At 45.1% G+C, this 25,360-nt stretch overlaps 1 protein-coding gene across 4 annotated transcripts in view; it reads right to left on the bottom strand.

Annotated features, from left to right (window-relative positions):
• NSUN2 (NOP2/Sun RNA methyltransferase 2) overlaps nt 1-25,360 on the bottom strand; it is a 122,910-nt gene that overhangs the window by 66,383 nt on the left and 31,167 nt on the right. For all 4 annotated transcript variants that reach the window (XM_068127081.2, XM_068127082.2, XM_068127083.2 and 1 more), the window contains 3 exons: nt 22,811-22,977; nt 22,163-22,267; nt 1,550-1,655 (listed from right to left, as the gene is read on the bottom strand). In XM_068127081.2, coding sequence (XP_067983182.2) covers nt 1,550-1,655; nt 22,163-22,267; nt 22,811-22,977 — 378 coding nt within the window. The remainder of the gene's footprint in view (nt 1-1,549; nt 1,656-22,162; nt 22,268-22,810; nt 22,978-25,360) is intronic.

Genomic DNA, 25,360 nt, shown 5'->3' with positions numbered 1-25,360 from the left:
GAAGCGCCTTGGAGAACAGTAAAGTTAAAATTAATTAAATAAACGCAGTACAATAACGAATAAAAGATCGTTTGGTCCATCTCAAGAGTCTGACTCGGTGCTGAGGTTCCTGTTTTAACAGGAGCTTCAGACGTGACATCATAGCATCCACTTTCACAGATATTGAGGCGTGTACAAAAATATTTTTCCGACATTTCCCCAATTTCTTTTTTGCTGGATGTATGATAAATTGTTTGACATATTTTGAGCTACGATGATAATTTTGGGATATCACATCTATGCTAGATGTACAAAGTAGAATTAAAATTATTTACCTCTCTCTGAGCAAGCTTTTTTGAGTAGTTAACGAATTGTTGTAATTTGTGACGTTCCTGTTTGTGAATGTTCGTGACACTTAATTATAATCTTGGTTAGGTAAATATTTTTAAAGAAAGCACAATATGATGAGTGCAGACTAACGTCCAGCTTAATAGGATCAACTGCAAAATAATATGACCTGATCATGCATTTACGTTTCACTTTGTACCTCCTTGTTACAATAATTATCGACAGCTTGTCCTGTTTACCTCACGCCATCTATCTATAATTCCAGCAATCTCTGTGTGTCTGTGTGTCTGTGTGTTTGTCTGTGACCGCTGTTTCTCGACAACCACGGGTCCGATATACTTTAAACTTGCCAGGTATATTGCTGGGGACCCGAGGATGTGCCTTTTCAAGGTTTTAAATTAATCGGAGAAGTACTTACCGAGCTATGTCCAAAAAACGCTTCAACCAATCAGAGAGCAGCGAGCTATCACGTGTGCCGAACGTGGCGATCAGACTCTGCCTCGGACGGCACATTTGAGAGCATATTCATTTATTTCACGTTGGAAAACTATGTTGCCGTTAAACTATGTTTTAAAACGAATTCAAACTGCGATTAAATTAAAACGATTCATCCTAACTGCGATTTGCGACCTTCCGGACAGTGAAGACTTCACTTCCGGCAGCCAATCACAGAACGCTTTGTTGCGTAGGCGTGGCCGATGTGAGAGCGAGCGGAGCTGAGCGCGTTATGAGCTGACCGCCATTACGGTTCGTAATTCGATTTCTTATGCGCATTATTTCTCCCAATTCAGTCAGAGCGAAGGGCGGAAGCGAAGAGCGTTGTTTTTTTTGTTTACGGGCATACGGGCGGGGTAGAGCGTACGGGTAGCGTTTTTTTTTTTTTTTGGCAAGGAACGGGCACCCACGTACGGGCAATGCCCTAGTAATAAAGGAGTTCATGAAGAAGTCTGCAAAATGTCAGCTGCGACTAACTTGGAGATATTACACACACGGTAAGTTGTAATACTCAATTGTCACCCCCGATGGGGATGTTTCTTTGTATACGCTTTCTCAATCACGCCACAAATGGAATTAAACATGTGTCACTGTAGGATACAAAGCCATGCAACATTTTGTACAATGAGTATTTTTAAAGTATGTTGAGAAAGACCAACCCTCTTGAGAGGTCTGTCATCAAACGTCCTTCAATGTGCAAATATCACAGTCCTCCGTAAAGCCTCACCGATTCCGTTTCAAAAATGAGGAAGTTGTGGAACCTCTCCAGGACGGGAGATTTACGAATGATTTTCCTGCTCAGGTTTATTTCCCATGCCATTCCATTTGGGTACCTGTGCAAAAAAATATAATGAAAATAAACACAGGCCAATCATATCACATGTAATGTCAAATAAATCAAAAACAAAATGACTACCCAAAGGGTAACAGGAAGGATATAATTAGGACAAGATTTCCCAGTGGGGCAAATGTAATCAAGTTAAGTGTAATGCTTCTAAAACTCAATTTCTTTCCATCCCTCTATCTCAAACTCCTCTCAACTCTCCGATTGATATATATACAGTGCATTCAGAAAGTATTCAGACCCCTTCACTTTTTCACATTTTGTTATGTTACAGCCTCATGCTGAAATCATTTAAATTCATTTTTTCCCTCATCAATCTACACTCAATACCCCATAATGACAAAGAGAAAACAGGATTTTAGAAAGTTTTGCAAATTTATTAACAAGAAAAAACTGAAATATCACATCTACATAAGTATTCACACCCTTTGCTATGACACTTGAAATTTAGCTCAGGTGCCTCCCATTTCTCTTGATCATCTTTGAGATGTTTCTACACCTTGATTGGAGTCCACCTGTGGTAAATTCAATTGATTGGACATGATTTGGAAAGGCACACACCTGTCTATACAAGGTCTCACAGCTGACAATGCATATCAGAGCAAAAACCAAGCCATGAGGTCGAAGGAATTGCCTGCAGAGCTCAGAGACAGGATTGTGTCGAGGCGCAGATCTGGGGAAGCCTACAAAAAAATTTCTGTTCCAATGAAGGTTCCCAAGAGCACAGTGGCCTCCATAATTCTTAAATGGAAAAAGTTTGGAACAACCAGGACTCTTCCTAGAGCTGGCCGCCCGGCCAAACTGAGCAATCAGGGGAGAAGGGCCTTGGTAAGAGAGGCGACCAAGAACCCGAAGGTCACCCTGGCTGAGCTCCAGAGATCCTGTGAAGAGATGGGAGAAACTTCCAGAAGGACAACCATCACTGCAACACTCCACAGATCTGGGCTTTATGGCAGAGAGGCCAGACGGAAGCCTCTCCTCAGTGAAATACACATGAAAGCCCGCTTGGAGTTTGCAACAAGCGTTACGCCTAGGTCCCTCATCGGTGAAGTGATGCGAGTTGACAAAGTGGAAGACGCAAGGCGGCCATCTTGGATTTTGACGTGGCGACCCAATTTTCAATAGTGTTCTCTCTTATGCGTAGATACACCCACACACCAGATTAGAAGTTAGTAGTTCGTTTATTTTTCAAGATATTTCGCTCACAAGGTTCAGACATATACAGTCACGTGAAAAAGTAAGTACACCCCATGTAAAGTTTTGACTTTTCCAACATATTTCAAAATACAGCTATTTGATCTTCATTTCAACAATATTGATAGATAAAGGTGATATAATATAACAAATATCATGAAACATTTACATTTTGTAGTCCATTGTGTAATTTAAATTAACATAAATGCAAATTTCGCATGTGGAAAAAGTAAGTACACCCTTGGCTCTCATAGGTGGTATTGCCCCTTTGGCAGGAACAACCTCAAGTAGGCGTTTCTTATAACTGTCTACCAGTCTCTGACATCGACTGGGAGAAATTTTTGCCCACTCCTCCATGCAGAATTCTTTCAGCTGTGCGGTTTGAGGGGTTTCTTGCATGCACAGCTCGTTTCAAATCCCCCCACAACATCTCGATGGGATTTAGATCCGGACTTTGACTTGGCCATTCCAGAACCCTCCATTTCTTTCTTTCCAGCCATTCCTTGGTGGATTTACTGGTATGTTTCGGGTCATTGTCATGTTGCAAGGTCAACCTTCGGTTGAGCTTCAACTTTCCGACAGATGGCCTCACATTATCCTCAAGCACCCTCTGGTACAATGAAGAATTCATAGTGGATTCTATGATGGTGAGCTGCCCAGGCCCTGATGCAGCAAAGCTGCCCCAAACCATAATATTTCCACCACCATGCTTTACAGTTGGTATCAGGTTCTTGTGGTCAAATGCTGTCTTTGGTTTTCGCCAAACATGTCTTCTGGTACTGTGGCCAAATAGCTCCACCTTTGACTCATCTGTCCAGAGCACATTGTTCCAGAAGTGCTGGTCTTTGCCGAGGTGTTCATTGGCAAGCTTTAGTCTTGCCCTGATGTTCTTTCTGAACAGCAAAGGTATCCTCCTGGCACACCTCCCATGTAGATCAAATTTGTGCAGCCTCTTTCTAATGGTAGACTCATGCACTTTGACATCAACAGTGGCAAGGGCTACCTGTAGGTCCCGTGATGACATTCTGGGGTTCTTAGAGACTTATTTCAGCATCTTGCGGTCTGCTCTCGGGCTGAACTTGCTGGGGCGGCCTGGCCTGAACAAGTAGGCAGATGTTTGGAATCTTCTCAACTTGTAGATGATCTTCCGGACAGTCGAATGATTGATTTCAAATTGTTTGGAGATCTTTTTAAATCCCTTCCCAGACTCGTAGGCATCTATAACCTTCTTCCTGAATGCCTCAGAGAGCTCTTTTAATCTAGGCATGTGACGCCGCACACTTCAACAACAAAGAGCAAACCAAACTAAATGTCTGAGGTTTAAATAAGACAGGTTCCTCCAAGATCCTCTCTAACGATGTTCTAATCATTTGCACCTGAGCTGGTGCACCTGATTCTAATTTTAGGTATTTGAAGTTGTGATAAATCTGCCATCCGGCCATAAAAGCAAAAGATAAGGGCATCCGGCCATAAAAACATTGCCTCAAAAAGAGAACCATGACAATTACAACTACATATGGGCATGGTACAGCCCGAAGTGTAGATCGGTTTCTGAGGTTTGGGACATGGAATGTAGGGACAATGACAGGGAGATCAGGAGAAGTGGTGGAAGTATTGGTCAGAAGAAGAGTGGACATATGTTGTGTGCAAGAGACGAGATGGAAGGGAAGTGGTGTGAGAATGGTGAAGGGTAGGCAGGGACAGAAATACAAGTTTGTGTGGCAAGGGTGCCGGAGGGCGTGAATGGTGTTGGTGTCCTGTTTTCTGAGGAGTTTGTAGACAGTGTGGTGAGTGTGACTAGAGTGAGTGATAGGTTGATGATGGTGAAAATGATGATTGGAAAGCTCTTGGTGAACGTCATCTCGGGTATGCTCCGCAGGTTGGTCGAAGCGATGAAGAGAAGGACAAGTTCTGGTGTGCGATAGAGAAGCTTATGGAAAACGTGAAAGATGAGGAAGTTGTTGTGGTGGGAGGAGACCTGAATGGACATGTGGGAAGGAGTATGGATGGTTTTGAGGGAGTTCATGGGGGTTACGGATATGGTGTGAGAAATGGAGAAGGTGAAAGGATTTTGGAGTTTGCTGATGGAGCTGATTTGTTGATTTGTAATACTCAGTTCCAGAAAGAGGATAATAAGTTTGTTACATACATGTCAGGTGGGTCGACGACAACCGTTGACTACCTGATGGTGCGTAGGCGAGATAGGGGGCACCTCCAGGACACAAAGGTGATCCCGGGGGAGGAGGCTGTTTCACAGCACCACTTGGTTGTCTGCGACATAAGGGTGAAAGGTGCGAGGAGAGCTCGGCGGGTGAAGTACCAACCGAGAATGAAGGTGTGGAGGTTGAAAGAGGTGAAAGTAAGGGAGGCATTAAAAGAGAGGCTGAGTAGGGTAGAGGATGATGTGGTTGAGCTTGAAAGTGGTTGGATGTCGATGAAAGCTAGTCTGTTGGGAGCCGTTGGTGAGGTATGTGGATGGACAAAAGGACCACCGAGGCACTCGGAAACATGGTGGTGGGATGATGAAGTTGGAAAGAGGATTGACGAGAAGAGGAAGAAGTTCAAGGAGTGGCAGAAGGCGAAGGGTACGGGAGCAGAAAAAGCAGAGCATGAAAGTTATAAGGCAGCCAGGAAGGCTGCAAAGAAAGAGCGCAGGAGGCATGTAGGAAAATGTTCGGAGAACGCTTGGATTCGGAAGAGGGTCAGAAAGCAGTATTCAGGATTGCAAAGCAGATAGCGAAAGAGAGGTGTGATGTGATGGGGGTGAGTTGCTTGAAGGATGAAGTGGGACAAATCATTGTCGACCCAGATGGAATTAAAGGAAGATGGAAAAGATATATGGAAATGCTGTTGAATACAGAGAATGAATGGGATGGCAACAGAGAGAGTAACCCAGTTTTAGGACCGGCAGAGAAGATAACTGAGAAGGAAGTTGAGGAAGCGATAAAAACAATGAAGAGTGGAAAAGCGGGAGGGCCGACGGGAGTTGTGGGAGATATGTTGAAGGCAGCAGGAAGTTGGGGTGTGAAGAGAATTACAGAGATCTGTAATCTGGTGGTGAAAGAAGGCCGCATTCCAGTGGATTGGGAACTGAGTACCCTCGTCCCTCTATACAAGGGGAAAGGTGACCCTCTGGAGTGTGGCTCGTACCGAGCGATAAAGTTATTGGAGCATGGAATGAAGGTATTGGAAAGGGTGTTGGAGAGGAGGATAAGGAAGAAAGTGAATATCGACGAAATGCAGTTTGGATTTATGCCAGGAAGAGGAACGACAGACGCGCTTTTCATTGTGAGGCAGTTGCAGGAGAAGTACATGGATAAGAGGAAGAAGTTGTTTTTTGGGTTTGTTGATCTGGAGAAAGCATTCGATAGGGTTCCACGCAAAGTATTGACATGGGCATTGAGGAAGTTAGGAGTGGAGGAATGGTTGATCAGAGTAGTGATGGCAATGTACAAAAGAGCGTGCACAGCTGTAAGGACGAAGGATGGGAACAGTGGTGAGTTTGAGGTGAAGGTGGGAGTGCATCAGGGGTCGGTACTAAGTCCACTACTATTTGTAGCTGTGATGGAGGTGCTGGCTCAGAACGTAAAGGAGGGTTTACCGTGGGAGTTGTTGTATGCAGATGATCTGGTGTTGATTGCGGAAAGTATGGATGGACTGAAGGAAAAGATGAACAAGTGGAAGGAATGTATGGAGACAAAAGGTCTGAAGGTGAATATCGGAAAGACGAAGGTGATGGCAAGTGGTAAAGCATGTGGTCAGGTGGAAAGAACTGGGAAGTGGCCGTGTGCTGTGTGCAGGAAGGGTGTCGGAGTGAACTCCATTCAATGTGCAATGTGCGCTGAGTGTGTTCATCAAAAATGTAGTGGTCTGAGAGGGTCATTTACCAGTGTGGCAGCTACATTCAAATGTAAGGTGTGCACAGAGGGAGCTGCAGATGGAGGAAATGTTGAATTGGATCTTGGAGACGGCATGAAGCTGGAAGGTGTGAAAACATTTTGCTACCTCGGAGACATGCTGAATGGAGAAGGTGGAGCAGACTCGGCAACGGTTGCTCGAGTGAGATGTGCATGGAAGAAGTTTCGGGAACTGATTGGCGTGCTGATGAGGAGGAGAGTGTCGCTGAAGCTGAAGGGAAAGGTGTATGCTGCATGTGTGAGAAGTGTTATGATTTATGGGAGCGAGACATGGGTAATGAACGTAGAGCAGCAACGAAGGCTGGAAAGGGTGGAAATGCGAATGGTTCGATGGATGTGCGGAGTATCGTTGAGAGAGAGGAAGACAAATTATGAATTGCGTAAGATGATGGGAATATTGCCTGTGATTGATGCTGTGAAGAGGAACTGGTTGAGATGGTTTGGTCATGTGTTGAGGAAGGATGAAAGTGACTGGTTGAGAAGCGTGATGGAAATTAATGTAGAAGGAAGTAGAGGACGGGGAAGACTGAGAAAGACTTGGCTAAAGATGGTGGAAGAAGAAATGCGGGCAAGGGGGTTAACAAGGAGAGATGCAGAAAATAGGGCAAAATGGAGAAGATTGTCATGGGGACCGCAAGGCTAACCCCCGCTCTAGCAGGGAAAATGGCCTTAAAACGCATGTTGTTGCTGTTGTTGAAGTAGTGATAAATGTAGGGGTGTACTTACTTTTTCCACATGCGAAATTTGCATTTATGTTTATTTAAATTATACAATGGACTACAAAATGTAAATGTTTCATGATATTTGTTGTATTATATCACCTTTATCTATCAATATTGTTGAAATGAAGATCAAATAGCTGTATGTTGAAGTATGTTGAAAAAGTCAAAACTTTACATGGGGTGAACTTACTTTTTCACGTGACTGTATATGGTGGCGGCCATCTTGGATTTTGACGTGGCGACCCAATTTTCAATAGCGTTCTTCCTCATGCCTAGATACACCCACACACCAGATTAGAAGTTGGTACTTCGCTTATTTTTCAAGATATTCTGCTCACAAGGTTCAGACATACATGGCGGCGGCCATCTTGGATTTTGACGTGGTGACCCAATTTCAATAGCGTTCTTCCTTATGCCTAGATACACCCACACACCAGATTACAAGTTGGTACTTCGCTTATTTTTCAAGATATTCCGCTCACAAGGTTCAGACAAACATGGCGTCAGACATACATGGCGGTGGCCATCTTGGATTTTGACATGAGTTGCACCCACATACCAAATTAGAATTCGGTCCTTCGCTTACGCACGCACGCACAGACGGACGGAGGGGAAAACCATAGTCCCCCTTTTGCTCCGCGTTGCTACGGGGCGCAAAAAAGCACCTAAAGGACTCTCAGACTGAGAAACAAGATTCTGTGGTCTGATGAAACAAGATTGAACTGTTTGGCTTCCGTCTGGCCACATATGAGGACCCCATATAAGGACTGTGCTTCTCAACGCTTCACTGATATTAATCAAAACAGCAAAGCAATACCTCAAGTAGAACGTTGGCTATGGTTAACCACAATAAAAAGGCGGAGCTGAACTCCCTGTCACTCATCACACACTGCATCGAACCAATAGAAGACGACAATCGGGCAGAATGGAAAACGGTTTCTAACGTTTAGCAAACATGCTCGTACATGCAAGGCAAACACCGTCACAAAGGTAAGCTCTTACTCCTCCCACAGAAACCCAGTCCAAGTCACTTAGTTGCAGGGTCGACAACACAGGCGCCTCAGTCATTCCAGGGGGAAACGAGATGAGAAAGTGATACACAAAAGAGCAAAGCATGGGTTTGGTGTCGATTCCATCCTCACCAGTGTGAGCCGGATGGCTCACGTGGTAACGAACAGGGTGTGTGGTGTGGGTGAGACGTGCGGTGTGAGAATGCAGCATGCATGAGTAAGACATGTAAGGACACACGCTCGACGTGTCTCGATGCTTGAGAGTTTGTGGTTGTGTTTAATGAAATCAGCATATGAGGGAATATCAGTGACCTTTTTTTCTTTTTTTTTGTATACATAATCAAGGCTCGTGAAAGAGCTCGTGAAAGAGCCAAAAACCTGAATCTCCGTGTTTGTTCCATGGCGTAATCGGCGCCAGGTCTGCATGGTGATCAGCGCCTGGTCCACGTTGTTCTCAGCTGCCAACTGCACCTGCCAACTAATTCCAACTCTTCTTGACTCTGCCTCTCAATTCTCTATTCTAATTGGCTGGTGCTCTGTGACCCAGCCATCGCAATTGGCTGCAAGAATGTGGGGAGCAGGGAGGGAGGGTAAACCGCTGATGCCTTGACAGCATGGCAATGACATGGCAATGAGTCGAATGTTAACGATGCCACCGTGCCCGAATTTGTTGCACTGCAGAAGTCGCCGTGTCTGGTGTATACTTGTATCGAAGGGTAGCCGAAGGAATGTGTGGTTCGTGGTGTGGTTTGTGGAATGAATGTTGCATGAGTCTCGAAAGAGTTTCGGAGTGCTTAAAAAGGGAGGTTGAGAAGGGTTTGGGAATGAGGAAAAGAACAATGGGATAGCTCCAACTACACAACACATCTTTCCTTTCCACTGATATGAGGGGAGAGATAACTTCACGAGGGATTGCTTAGGTTTGGGTATGTGCCTCCCTCAGGTCTCCGGAAACCGTCACTATACAAGTTAACATAGCAAGTTGCTCACACATCAACACCATTCTTTATTCACACAATGATGCATTTATGTTGTCATGGCCACGGGTTTCGGGTGTACTACGAGGGGGAATCCCTGATTCACCTCAAACTTACCAGGCCTGAGGTGACTCAGCACAAATAACTTCATGCCACGGCAGGTTACTAGCCAACTGCGAGCGCCAATTGATCTACCACGTGGTCCGAGGGTCTCCATCTGACCACCGTTTAACCTGCGCCAAGTGACTTTCCAATTGGGGGATGCGCCCTCATCTATGCACCAAGCTTATCTTAATAGGATCTTAATTAGAGCGGCCAAGCAACTAGTCAGGTTCACTATGTAATTTCGTTGGAATTTTTTGGGGATTTGGAAAACTATATATTTTTGGAAACTATATTGTATAGTCAGTCAGAAAACCAATGTTGCTATTTGCACAGACTCCTGTATGGCGGCCATCTTGGATTTTCAAAATTGCCGCCATAGAACTAATTTTTCTCAATATCTCAGCTTCTAAATAACATAGAGCTTTGATTCTAACGGCTAAACATATATTTTCAAGGGCCCCGAATCCAATGGTAACATGTTCGATAAGCTAGACATGACCATAGAGCTCCTATGTGGCGGCCATCTTGGATTTTTCAAACTGGCCGCCATAAACTTGATGTTTCTCAATATCTCAGCTTCTAAACAACATAAAGCTTTGATTCTAACGGCTAAACATAATCATTTTCAAGGGCCCCGAATCCAATGGTAACAAGTTCGATAAGCTAGACATGACCATAGAGCTCCTATGTGGCGGCCATCTTGGATTTTTCAAACTGGCCGCCGTAAACTTGATGTTTCTCAATATCTCAGCTTCTAAACAACATAAAGCTTTGATTCTAACGGCTAAACATAATCATTTTCAAGGGCCCCGAATCCAATGGTAACAAGTTCGATAAGCTAGACATGACCATAGAGCTCCTATGTGGCGGCCATCTTGGATTTTTCAAACTGGCCGCCGTAAAACTGATGTAACTCACCTTCTAAAGAGCACAGAGCTTTGATTCATCATTGAGTAAAGTCATCATCATCCTCATCATCGCTTTCGTTCATCACATATTGAGAGTCCTCATCATTTTGGCACTGGATGTCACACTGACAAAGGTCTGTACAAGCCAAGTTGTTTGTTCTGCAGGAACATCTAGATGAAGAACAGTCTGTTTTGCACTGACATCTAACCATTTGAATGATGGCCTTGGGGGCTGGAGGCTCCTCAGTTGTGGTTGGTTTCACTTGTCCATCCGTGTCTTTGTAAAAGCCGTTTTGCAGGGGATTCAGCTGAGGATCCTGTTGAGCAATGCTTGCCTGACCCCACACTCTGGCTTGGATATGGACTCTAAGGATGTGCTGCTTGAGAGCTCCAAGAGTAGGAGGAAGCCTGTCACTTTCTGCCATGTGTTTGCAAAAGAGATACCATCGTAGTTCGGGGATGCTGTCGATGTGGATGCCATTTGGAGAGTAAGCAGCGCATACAAAGTTAGCTAGTGTGAACAACATGTCCTCCGTCACTTCAGTTGCATCTGAAAGCAGTCGCACGGTGTCTATAACATCTTCACTTGCTTTGAGGTAGACATGCAGCCAGGTTGCTTTGCCTATTCGAGAGAACCTCCCAGTGTTGTCTGCCCCTGTGAAAGCATGAAAGGCTGGCAACGCCTTTGCTCTTTCGACCCCTAGAGCTGTCCACAGTTTTTTTTTTTGTTTGTTTGTTTTGTATACTGAATCGAGGCTCGTGAAAGAGCTAACATTAACTTCACAAACAAATCGACCAGACAAACAAAATACACAAAAAGAGGGAGCGGAAGACAAGATGGGGAGAAAAGGGGAAGCACACACACACAACATCCGAGAGCAGGGAGATGTGTGGAAGGGAGAGGGCCCGGGGGGAGGAGGCGTGGGGGGGGGGGGGGAGGGGAGGGAGAAGTATAAAGCACAAGGACACCAAGGACTTCCAGGACAAAAGTTGGTATTTCAAAAAGTGGAATTGGGGTGAAATTAGCGGGGGTAGAAAAGATCAAGGTTTTGGATGGGGGAAGATAAGAGATGGTGGTGAACAGCTGTTTTAAAGACTTGGAGGGTGGAGTGGGATTGAAGAGAGTGAGGGAGTTTGTTCCAGAGGCAGGAGAAAAGAGGAATGAAGGAGTGAAGGTGAGCAGAGAGTCTTGATTTTGGCAGTTTAACCAAAAGAGGGTTGCAGGCAGATCTTGTGCGACCTGTAGGAATATTTGCGGGACAGAGCCCAGAGAGAGCTGGGGGGGCAAGGCCAGAGAGGAGTCGGTAGAAGACGGAAAGACCACCAACGTGCCTGCGGTGAGTGAGTGAGAGGCCCTTGGAGTTAGCTTCATCGCGGGAGATTCCAATGATTCTGAATGCTTTGGTTTCAACAGCGTGAAGACGAGCTAGGTGTGAGGCAGGAGCACCAGCCCAGAGGGGAGAGCAGTATTCCATTGAGCTGCGGATGAAAGCCTTGTATGTGGTGAGGAGCTCAGGTGTGCCAAGGAAGGACTTCGCACGACGGAGGATGCCCAGTCGGCGACTGGCTTTGGAGGCCAGATTTGAAATGTGGTTTTTCCAGGAAAGATCATGGCAGATAGTGAGACCCAAAAGCTTGAGTGACAGAACTTCTTGGAGAGGATTATTCAGAAAGTAGATGGGAGGGTTGTCCAGTCGGTCTTTTCGGAGAGACATCGTAAGAGTGTGAGATTTGTCAGGATTGAAAGACATGTTCCACTTGTTTGCCCAGTCTGTGATTTTGTCAAGGTCTGCAGAGAGTGAGGAGGCTGCAGACTGCCGATCTGAAGGATGAAGAATGGAGCGACAGAGAGTAGAGTCGTCAGCAAAGAGATAGAGAGGATTTTCAAGAGAGTCAGAGAGATCATTGATGAAGACCAGAAAAAGCACAGGGCCCAGAACACTGCCTTGGGGAACTCCAGCCTGAACAGGAAGAGGAGATGAGAGAAACCCATTCAGGGCCACACGTTGACTACGACAAGAGAGGAAGTCCGCCAGCCATGCGTGGAGATTTCCATGGATACCAAAAGAGGAGAGTTTGGTGAGCAGAGCGGGGTGCGAGACTGTATCGAAGGCACGTGATATGTCAAGGGAGACTGCTCTAATTTCCTGTTTGGCATTGAGGACCTCCATCCATTGTTGAGAAAGCAGAAGCAGCATGTCCAGAGTGGAGTGTCCAGGTCTGAAACCAAATTGATGATCAGAGATCAAGCCATTGGAGAAGAGGAAAGATTTCATATCTGAAGCAATGATGGATTCCATGACTTTGCTGATAATTGGGAGAAGGCTGATTGGTCTGTAGTTGCTGGGATCTGTTTTTGCACCTTTTTTGTGCAAAGCGGTGATGTTGGCAGATTTCCAAGCAGATGGAAGATGACCTTGAGCAAAAGAGAGGGTGAAGAGAACAGAGAGGGGGAGTGAAAGAGCGGAAGAACATGATTTTAGGACCTGTGGGCTGATGCCGTCAGGTCCAGTTGCAGAATCAGAGTCGAGGGTTGACAGAAACTTTTCCACCTTGTCAGGAGGAAAGGACACAGAGTCCAGGAGCAGCTGGGTACGACTGGGTACGGTGGGTACAGAGAGGGATGGGTTTGGGACACAAGATTTAGAGGCAAACACAGAGTTGAGGCAATTCAGCTTTTTCACGTGCGGAGTCAGCCGTGTGGCCATTTAAGGTGAGGGAGGGGATGGAGGGGGAACAAACACCAGAAACAGATTTCACCAGACGCCACCAGGATTTGGAAGAGGGAGACAGATAACAGAGTTCGGTCCTGAGGACGGAGAGATATTGTTTCCTGGCTCTCCTGAGGGTGGACACACACTTGTTTCGGGCTTTGTGAAAGGAAATGAGATTTCCTTCCGTTGGATTTGCTTTCCAGGAGACGAAAGCAAGTTGTTTCTGGGCAATAGCCTCACCACAAGATTCCGTGTACCATGGACGGGAGGAAGGGTATGACAACTGAAGACGAGAAGGGATAAATCTGTGCATGAGAGAGAGCAATTTACTTTGGAAGAATTCCCAGGATGAGTTGATGTCAGAGGCAGTAGAGATGGGAGACCAGTCCAGATGATTGATGGCTGCTTGAAGACCGTGCCAGTTGGCCTGAGTGAAATGCCAGACTTGTCGACGCTGAGGAGGCTCTCTGAAAATGGTCAGAGAGATGTCCACTTTAACAAGCACATGATCAGAAGAGCCGATTGGAGCAGAAGAAGAGCAGCAGACATTTTCAGGGAAGTTAGTCATAACCAAGTCCAGAAGAGAAGATTCTCCGTTGACTGAGATCCGGGTTGGGAAATTGACAGATTGTGTCAGTCCCAGTGAGTCACAGAAGTCCTTTGCTGAAGAGCCATGGCTGGTGAGAGAGGTACCCACCCCCAGCCAACTGGCATGGTGACAGTTGAAATCACCACATATGAGGAAGAGAGAGTTGGGATGGGTAGATAGAAGTTGGTCCATATTATCAGACAGCGAGATGTAGATGGAGTCATCACTGTTTGGTGGACGGTACAACACGCATTTGAACAAAAGGTGGGAGCGAAGGGGAAGCCGTAGCCAAAGGTATTCCTGGGGGTGAGGTGGAGAGAGGGCAGTGCAGGGCGAGTGAGGAAGAGAGTTTTTTATAAAGATAGCAACCCCACCTCCAGGACGAGGCTCAGGTCTATCATACCGGAGGAGGGAGTAACCTGGGAGAGATACCAAGGAATCAGAGACATCATGAAGGAGGAAGGTTTCTGTTAAGCAGATCACGTCTGGTTTGTCAGAAGCAACCTGTATGGAGAGATCAGTTAAGTTTGAGCGAAGGCCCCGGATGTTTGAGGTCCATACTGTTAAGGAAGAGGAAGGGGGAGCATCGGATACAGAACAGGGGGGGGGGGGGGAGCGGTAGGGCAGGATGTGGAAGAGGAGGAAGAGGTAGGGAGAGCTGTTGCAGGTGTGTCAGAGATTACAGAATAGCTTGGAGAAAGGGAAGAATGGGGCGGACAAAAGGTTTGATGGTGTTTGGGTGAGGCGCAGTGAGGTGTTATTTGAGGAGGGGGAAGAGTGAGGCAGAAGGTTGAGGAAGATGAAGGTGAAAGTTGGAAGGGGGAAGAAGCGGGGAGGACGCTTTGAGGAGGAGGGGTGAGAGGGGAGTCTAGGAGGGGAGGAGTGAGGGAGAGTCTCGGAGGGGAGGGGTGTGGGGGGAGTTTAGGAGGGAAGGGGCAGCGGGGGAGATTTGAAAGGGATGGGTGTTTGGGAAGATTTGGGGGGGAGGGGCAAGGGGGAAGATTTGACAGAGATGGGTGATGGGGAAGATTTGGAGGGGAGGGGTGTGATTGGATTTTGAAAAGTGTACGATTTATGGGAAACGAACATTTATTGCAAAATGAGTTTCTTGAGACATTCGAGTCAAAAATACGTTTGAGGACGCTGAAGGGTGGGTGGAGTTCTGGAGAGTTTAGGGAATGAATGAAAGATGCACTGTAAGAGATGGAATTTTTTTTTTGAATGAATAGAATTGGTGAGCAAGTCGAAAGCATCCTTTTATAGAAGAGGTAGAAAAAAGTGTTATAGAATATGACATAATAATAAAGTTCTTCAGGAGACAGATGAAACATGTATTAACAACTTGATCACGTGATCTCGAACAACGTGGTCGAAGAACGAAAGAACAAATAACGAAGAACGAAAGAGCAAAAGAACGAAGAACGAAAGAACAAATAAGAACGCACAAGCGGATAAGAACAGGGAAGGAAATTTTTTTTATTTTTTATTTTGGCTCTATTTGAAGTATTCCAGAGGCCATGGAAATGGATGTATTCCTCAGCAGTAGGTCATAGTTTACTATGACTAGTACCAGGACATCTGTGTCGGGAGAGAAGAACACCAACTGCGCATCATGTGGGTTTCGCTGGGATGCCAGCACAGCCTGGTGGATCAACAGGGTGTCAGCTTCTTCATGGTTGTTGTCCTCGAAGAGTAGGTCACTGTTGCTCCTAGTACGCCCTGAAGCAGACGTGATGATCAACTTGGATGAGTGACTGTTGTATTCTAGAGTTTTCGCTGCCAGATAGTCAGATCAGCCTTTGTTTTGTCATGAGAAAGGAATCTGCTCATTGGGATGTGTTTGATGTTGGTGTCATCTCTGACTTGATACTGTACTGCATCCTTTCCTTGCCTTCTTTTAGCCCTGGTAGCACTCTTCAGAGAATCGTTTTTGTACGTGTCAAAGACCAGTATGATCTCATCACAATCTTTTGTTAGAGACATGAGTCTGTCATTGAAGCATTCACCCAGATCGTTGACTTTCACTACAGTGGCTGGTTTCTTTGTCAGCTTATGCACAAGTACCATCCCATCCACCAGTGCAATCTTCCGACTTGTAGGTTTACTAGATGTGGATGTCATAGTTCTTGTGTCCATTGGATCTTCTTGTAGAACACTTGCAGCTGGTGTCTGCTGCTGATCTTCGGGGTGAATTTCTGCTCTTGCTAACTTGTCGAGGAGATGAATTAACTTCGACTTGTCAGTGCATGGAAGAATTGTCCCATCTGGAGCGAACAGTGCTCTTGGTGTCACAGTGAATTCGTAATTTCCGATGGCATATTTCTGGTTGACGTCTCTGACTTGGCAAGGACCATGAGCCTTCCGTACAGTTCCTCAGTCTCCTTCAGATCCACAGTCCTGTCTCTGAGTTTCACTGTGGTTCTCTTGTTCCCAGACGTGAACATCTTGTTGTTCTCCTTCTTGACTGGTGCCCAGAGGCTAACATCTCCATTGATACGCTCCGACACGTAGTCTTCATACAACTTCTGACCAGTGACATCAATGTTCAAGATCTGTGGTACATACTCGTCTGGGATGCAAGCATTCGTTATCACATTGTGCAGCTTGTCACCTTCAGTGTCAAATGGATTCCCGTGACTCAGTATCGCAGCCTTGATCTTGTTGATTGCTTCATGCTCCCTCTTGACTGCACTTGGACCAAGGTCATGATGTTCTGTGATCTTGTCACCTTCCAGGCCAAACTGACTCTTGAAGTCTTTTGACAGGCGTGATAATTCTGGTGTAACCATGAAGAATCTCTGTCTAGCATTGGCATTGTTAGAGATGCCAATCAGTCCAGAGTGAATCTTCATCAGCTTGTTCAGATGTTCACATGCATGATCTGGTCCAATGGATACAAACGGGATGTCATTCTTGGTTACTGATAGATTGCCAGCTCCTAGTTCTTCCCAGGTCCTAGGGTGATTGGTTCTTAGGTCATACATGTCTGCGATGTATCGGCAGTATGCCACAAAGGCCCACAAAGGGCAAAACACTCGCAGTAGAATAGTATTTCTCATTACAGTCAACACAGTCAGGTTCAGCATGTCCAGATTTTAGATTTCGTTGGATTGTTTTTGGGATTTAGAAAAATCAAAGCTCCGTCTTATTTAGAAGATGAGATCCTGAGAAACATCAATTTTACGGCGGCCAGTTTGAAAAATCCAAGATGGCCGCCACATAGGAGCTCTATGGTCATGTCTAGCTTATCGAACTTGTTACCATTGGATTCGGGGCCCTTGAAAATGTATGTTTAGCCGTTAGAATCAAAGCTTTATGTTGTTTAGAAGCTGAGATATTGAGAAACATCAATTTTACGGCGGCCAGTTTGAAAAATCCAAGATGGCCGCCACATAGGAGCTCTATGGTCATGTCTAGCTTATCGAACTTGTTACCATTGGATTCGGGGCCCTTGAAAATGTATGTTTAGCCGTTAGAATCAAAGCTCTATGTTATTTAGAAGCTGAGATATTGAGAAAAATTAGTTCTACGGCGGCAATTTTAAAAATCCAAAATGGCCGCCATACAGGAGTCTGTGCAAATAGCAACATTGGTTTTCTGACTGACTATACAATATAGTTTCCAAAAATATATAGTTTTCTAAATCCCCCAAAAAATCCAACGAAACTTTAAATCTGGACATACTGAACCTGACTAAACCGCTGGTGCATACCGAACTGAATAAGCCAATCAATTGGGGAATTATAATCTCCCAGTCTAACCGAATGCGCGAGCAGCACTGGATCAACAGGGGAAATGGTAAACACAGACAGATTGAAAAGGAACGTCAACAAGGGATTTATTATTTACACACAGGGATAATTTTAAATGTGGGATCATGCAAAAATAAGGGGGGAGGTAACTCAAGGACTTCAATGTTCAATGGGGGGGAGGGGTGCACACAAAGGAACAATGGGGGCATGCAGATCCAAAGTGAACAAGTGATCGCAAGCAATGGAGTGCAGCGATAGCTACAGAGCAAAGGAAATGGAGACTTAATCATATGCCTTACCTACTGGCTATACACAATACAGGGGGGTGCCTGTCACACCATCCGTGGAAGGAGAAAAGAACACAAGATAGAAAAAGTATGAGGGTCAATGGCCTCTCTCAATGGGTGGAAGCAGTCATGCTTCCTCAACCCAGACGCTAAAGGAGGGGTCAAATAGGGAAGCAATACTTTTTGTGTCGAGTGGTGCATTGACTGTAGAGAATGTGATGTCGTGCGTGGGGGTGCGTGAAATGCGGATATAGGCAAGATAAACTATGAAGGTGTGTCATCAGTGTGGGTTGCTCTCAAAAGAACAGTTAATAGCGCAATGTCTTCGTTGCGCTCGTGCATTCAGTAGAACGATTCTATCCCAAGAAAGCTGAGAAAAAAGTGGGTTTTTCCACAAAAAAGTGGGTGAGAAAAAAAAAAACCCCCCTACAGTAAATTGTGTAGCTAACCACTAACAACAACAAACAACAACAACACCAACAACAACAACACCAACAACACCAACAACAACACCAACAACAACACCAACAACAGGCATCGACGATCATAAACAACACCACCAACAACACCAAAACCAACACCAACACCAACAACACCACCAACAACACCACCAACAACAACACCAACAACAACACCAACAAAAACACCAACAACACCAACAACAACACCAACAACAGGCATTTTAAGGCCATTTCCCCTGCTAGAGCGGGGGTTAGCCACATTCTGCCCTACAACAACACACACACACCAACAACACACACACACCAACAACAAGTCAGGAGACGACGATGGTTCACGAGCGAGCGGTATTCAATGACAAAGGACGGACTATCAAGTCGATCGTCACGATCATCGACGATTGATGCATCAAATCGGGACCATAATCAGTTATGAGGTTGGTTAGCTACACAATACCGAAAATTCGGTTAGATTCCGACAACTTTGAAAATTTGACCTTTGTGACCTTCAAAGGTCAAAGGTCGAAGATTCTGAAATTTGTTGGAAAACTTGTATTTCATGATGTATGTCATAATATAAGATCATGTATGACATTTCACCCTATCAGGAAGCGAACAATGTAATAAAACCATCAAAAATCGACTTTTCTAAATTTTGTGACCTTGTGACCTTGACCTTGGGGCGAAAATGAAAAATCGAGCTCCATGGGGCTAGACACATGACATTGGCCTAACCAAATACCGAAACCCCTGTCAGATTCCACCAAACCCCTCGGATGTAGCTTTAACTCGATTACCTCCAAAAAGACATATTTTTCAGGCGTGGCTCCGCCCACAATGGGCGCAATACGTCCACTCCAGGCAGGACACAACTAGATCATGATATCAACCTCCCACCCAAGTTTCATCAAGATCGGATGATATCATCGGGTAGTTATGCTGCGGACAGACAGACAGACACACACCCATGACGAATATAGTGGTCACTCTGTTTGATAACTCGTGAACCAATAATAGCCTATCGTGTAAGAATCTATAAGATATGTGTATGCGTGGCTTGACTTCAGCCCTAACATGCGCCTGACAATGCGCTCTCTCCGTCCGTCCCCATGCATCGACTCCCAGCTCGACCCACCAACGTGAACACCATCACATGAGCCCCAAAAGTCCTTCCACAAATCCCCACAATGTAAACACCGGTTGAACACGGAAGCCAGGACCGAAGCCAATAACCAACGTGTTGAGATTCTGCCCTAAACACACACACCAACACCAACACCACCAACAACACCAACAACAATACCAACAACACCACCACCAACAACAACAACACCAACACCACCAACAACAACACCAACACCACCAACAACAACACCAACACCACCAACAACACCAAAACCAACACCAAAACCAACACCAACACCACCAACAACAACACCAACAACAACACCAACAACAACACCAACAACAACACCAACAACAACACCAACAACAACACCAACAACAACACCAACAACAGGCATTTTAAGGCCATTTCCCCTGCTAGAGCGGGGGTTAGCCACATTCTGCCCTACAACAACACACACAACAACATGCATTTTAAGGCCATTTTCCCTGCTAGAGCGGGGGTTAGCCTTGCGGTCCCCATGACAATCTTCTCCATTTTGCCCTATTTTCTGCATCTCTCCTTGTTAACCCCCTTGCCCGCATTTCTTCTTCCACCATCTTTAGCCAAGTCTTTCTCGGTCTTCCCCGTCCTCTACTTCCTTCTACATTAATTCCCATCACTCTTCTCAACCAGTCACTTTCATCCTTCCTCAACACATGACCAAACCATCTCAACCTGTTTCTCTTCACAGCATCAATCACAGGCAATATGCCCATCATCTTTCGCAATTCATCATTTGTCTTCCTCTCTCTCAACGATACTCCGCACATCCATCTAACCATTCGCATTTCCACCCTTTCCAGCCTTCGTTGCTGCTCTACGTTCATTACCCATGTCTCGCTCCCATAAATCATAACACTTCTCACACATGCAGCATACACCTTTCCCTTCAGCTTCAGCGACACTCCCCTCCTCATCAGCACGCCACTCAGTTCCCGAAGCTTCTTCCATGCACATCTCACTCGAGCAACCGTTGCCGAGTCTGATCCACCTTCTCCATTCAGCATGTCTCCGAGGTAGCAAAATTCTGCCCTACAGATCTTTTATAATCCCTTAGCGGGGGCGGTGCCAAAAAGTCGATCAAAAACGTCCCTTGGTGAAATCTGGGATGCCAATTGGCGCACCTCCGCTTAGCCCCACCCTCGCCAGACCTTCGCAACCGAATTCTTCCAGATGGCCTTTCGCTTCAGCATGGAACGGAGCTCAGCAATAAAATGGGTGGGAGATCAGGACGTGTTCTTGGCACGGTGGCAACTATTAGAAGCACAATTGTTTGCAAGGATGAATGGAGCTATGAAATATCCACAGGACGCTAATGGCCAATGAGCGCCTGTCTGATTTGGGATGTAATAAAGGCCAGTGCATAAAGGTGCTTGCTGTCGCTTCCAGCGATCCCCTCTCCATGCTTCCAAGCTATAGCAGTGTTTGTGGTTAGTGGATGAGGTGAGGACAATGGCAGAAAGTGGGCAGGTGATGTGTGGTTGAAACGATGTTGTGGTTAGCATATCGTGGTGTTTTTCGAGTCGTGGGGCAATTTGAATAAGGGTACACTACACACCTTTAGAGGCCATTTTTCCCTGCAGAGCGGGGGTTGGCCTTTTTTTGGGCACCATGGTCCCCTTTTTGAAGCAATGTTTTACGGCCGGATGCCTTTTTTGCCGCCAACCCTGTGAGTCACCTCTTGCGACACACAGGGAATTACCAGTGAACTGGTGCTCAATTTGCCGACCTCGGAAGGATGACAGGCTGAGTCAATCCCCCTGGCGTTAATTCAGTTAATTGACCGGGATTTGAACCCAGGATCCTAGGATCCCAAGCCAGCACCCTAACCGCTAAGCCAACACCAGGCTTCAATTTGAAAATGTATACAATGCCTTAATGTCATGGAAATTAATGTGTGCATAGAACCCGAAGCGTCAATTAAAAATGTGTTTTAATTTGTCGATAATTGTTGTGTACATATGGGTCGTGTAAAGGGAAAATTATGGGACAGGCTGGCGGTTGGATTTTGGGGTGTCATTCAAATGCCTTTTGGAGCGCTTTGGCGACTACTCACACACGCAGCACAGAGCTATTAAACCAAAACATGGTGCACAAGGAACAATTACCCCCTAGGAAATGGGAAAAACCTCTCTCACCAACACATTGTATCACATTCTAATCAACTACACAAGAGAAAGGGACTACTCTAATCTTGTATTGTGGAAATAACTACCTGAGGACCTGTATGTTGGGTGCCATTGCCTTCAGTGCCGGTTCCTAAAACCGCAACAATATTTCCACCAAGGTACCTAGCAAAAGTATATACTTAACATTGCTTTAATATACGTACAATCTGATTTGAGGAAATTGTACATTCAAAGCACCCTCTGCTGACCAGAATGGAAGCTACAACTCCAATATAAATTTTACGTTTTCATGGTGCTGGTGGTGACCTGCTTCCCTTTTGCACATCATCAAAAAGATCCCTCATTTACTTGTTCAAATGTGCATGTCAAACGATTTATCATTTCGAACTGATGTTAAACCACTTGCAATATTGGCCAAATCCATACAGAAACAGCAATTATATCTACATCTCAAATGGACATGCAGGGTTCGCTCCACTGGTGCCCTCGGTCTCATCTCCAGGTAAAATTTGCTGCAATGCAAATGATAAGGAGCCACAAACTGAACCAGTTATTCAAACACTCACCAAGGCAAAAGGTGTGGACGATCAACCTTTTGTCCATCCACCTCCAGGTTCTGCAGCTCTTGGAAGTGTTTAACCTTGAGGGAACGTAGCAGGTCTTCAGCATGGCTAGGAACAGACAGAAAAGGTTAATATAATTATATATTAATGATCAGTAATAAATAATTAAATTGATATATGTGGGAAAATTACATGCCCAGGCCAGGAATCGAACCCAGGTCCTCTGGAAAACCGTACCAGTGCTCTGCCATCTAGGCGACCCTGACTGAGCATGCAATTTTCCCACACATATGATTGCCACTCTCTTTCCGTCAATCTAATTGCTTCACTGTCCCCCCGCCCCCTCCCCCCCATTGGAGGAAGACCCTCTCGCGTTCAGGCTGTTGGTGCTCCTATGTTTGGCAGCGAGTGCCCCGGAAGCATTGACAGAAAGAGAGTGGCAATCATATGTGTGGGAAAACTGGACTGTACAACAAGATTGGACTGCAAAAGAGCAATATTTAAATGGGGCAGGACTGTACCACAAGGGAACACAATGCAAAACTGTACTCCCAGAGAGAAAATAGTACAAAACATGTCACATTCATTCATTTGGAAACCGAGATTCATCCATATGCCAAAATCAATGTCGGGACAACATACTAAACCAACCTTCTGTATCCAGTAATGCGGAAGGTGACTGGTAAAGGCTGACGCAGAGCTTCCATCATGTCATTCCACTCCTCCGTGGGTACGATGCCTTGCTCACGGTAATACTGCTCAAAAACACGATTTTCCTTCAAGATCTCTGCATAACCAGCACCCCAGCTGCTCTTCTCCTGCACCAATATGAAAATCAAATCACAGTACTTTAAAGGAGTTTAAGCATATGCACCTCTTTTAAGCATATGCAAGTAAAGTGAGATGTGCATGACATTTCAAAAATTGCGAATAAACCAGCTCTGATGTTTTAGCAAAACTTTCACTTTACTTCTCAATAAAAGGAAACATACCATTAACCAGTATAATCGACCTCAGCAAATTTGCTCAATTCAATTTCTGTGTGTGCCATCTGAACTGGTCTACGACAGGGGGTGTGCGGGAGCTAATACACATCCTAATAAGTGGATGCCTTCGCTACGCCAGTAGTCCTCTCAAAGTTGAGAGTTTTAAAATGGTATTTAAAGAGAGTTGGGATATTCAAAGCCACCTTTACCGATTGCAAATTATCACCACAAGACGTGCTGGGTGCAATTTTAGGTGGCACTTCACGGAGTGTGCCAGAATTAAAAAGGTGGTGGAAATTTATGTCGGTTTGACTTTTTGTGCGATTAATGTTAGCTCTTTCACGAGACGCGATCTTGTATACAAAAAAAAGAAACAAAAGAAATGTCGTGGAGCTTCCACCAAACACTACATTTATTTGGAAATTGAGATTAGTGTGCAAAAAAAGGTATTCAAAGCAAAGGTGTTTTTGCAAGTCTACGTACACCATGTAAGCATAAAACAAATATCTTCCGAAAGTACGGTAGATTTTGTTTTGCTTATTATGCATCAGCATTTCTAAAATTTGAACATTGTGTGCACACTAGGGTGGTCCACAGATATCACACATCACATAAAAGCCCGCTTGAAATTTGCAAAAAAGCACCTAAAGGACTCTCAGGCTGTGAGAAACAAGATTCTGTGGTCTTTCATGTGTCTTTCACTGAGGAGAGGCTTCCGTCTGGCCACTCTGCCATAAAGCCCAGATCGGTGGGGTGTTGCAGTGATGGTTGTCTTTCTGGAAGTTTCTCCCATCTCCACACAGGATCTCTGGAGCTCAGCCAGTGACCATCGGGTTCTTGGTCACCTCTCTTACCAAGGCCCTTCTCCCCTGATTGCTCAGTTTGGCCGGGCGGCCAGCTCTAGGAAGAGTCCTGGCTGTTCCAAACTTCTTCCATTTAAGAATTTTGGAGGCCACTGTGCTCTTGGGAACCTTCAATGCAGCAGAAAAATTTTTGTAGGCTTCCCCAGATCTGTGCCTCGACACAATCCTCTCTCTCTCTGAGCTCTGCAGGCAGTTCTTCGACCTCATGGCTTGGTTTTTGCTCCGATATGCATTGGCAGCTGTGAGACCTTATATAGACAGGTGTGTGCCTTTCCAAATCATGTCCAATCAATTGAATTTAAAACAGGTAGACTCCAATCAAGGTGGAGAAACATCTCAAAGATGATCAAGAGAAATGGGAGGCACCTGAGCTAAATTTCAAATGTCATAGCAAAGGGTATGAATACTTATGTCAATGTGATATTTCAGTTTTTTCTTTTTAATAAATTTGCAAAACTTTCTAAAATCCTGTTTTCTCTTTGTCATTATGGGGTATTGAGTGTAGATTGATGAGGGAAAACATGAATTTAAATGATTTCAGCATAAGGCTGCAACATAACAAAATGTGAAAAAAGTGAAGGGGTCTGAATACTTTCTGAATGCACTGTACGTGACCAGCCACTCCGCAAGCCCTCACCTTCGCTAACAATCTCCAATGTGGGACCTCATCAAATGCCTTTTTAAAATCAAGAAATACTACATCCACTGTACTTCCCTCGTCCACTCAATCAGAAACGACAATTTCTGCATTTATCAACTCAAAGCAGAGCAGGGATTCATAGCGGATTCGTAAACAAACAGATATGCCACTCCAGATGCCAGGGTGGCAGTTTATAGTCTGTTACTTCGGCAGCACTTCCATTGTAAATTTATACACCGTATTTTTTGGAGAATAAGTCGATGTGAGTACAAGTCTAATTGGCGAATTTCCTTATTTTTCCTTCCTTCATTGATAGATAAGTCGATTTGGAGTACAAGACGAAGCGACGGTGGTTAGCCAAACTTTCAGTCAGAACAAGAGGTATTCTCATTCCTCCATGACACGGCCACGCATCACTGCCCACGGTACTGCCAGGGACATGAACATTAAAATGAGCGGTTTGGTGCATATTATTTCAATTGCTTTGTGGGACAACCTTCTGCATGAATTAGAATTGTAAATAATTTTTTAACATGATTGTTATAATTCCGAGATATTTAAAACGAGCTACAGAATCATTGTCAGCAATGGCTCACAGCAAATTACATTGTCACAGATCACGACTCCTTTTAAGCATGAACACAAACAGGTCTCAATGTTCTGTTCATTGGAATATCAAATGTAAACGACACCTCGTCCATGTTGGTGACCT

Source organism: Myxine glutinosa, chromosome 10 (assembly GCF_964187855.1).
Source record: "Myxine glutinosa chromosome 10, kmMyxGlut1.1, whole genome shotgun sequence".
NCBI classification, from domain to species: Eukaryota; Metazoa; Chordata; class Myxini; order Myxiniformes; family Myxinidae; genus Myxine; species Myxine glutinosa.
This window is presented reverse-complemented; position numbering and strand designations above follow the sequence as displayed.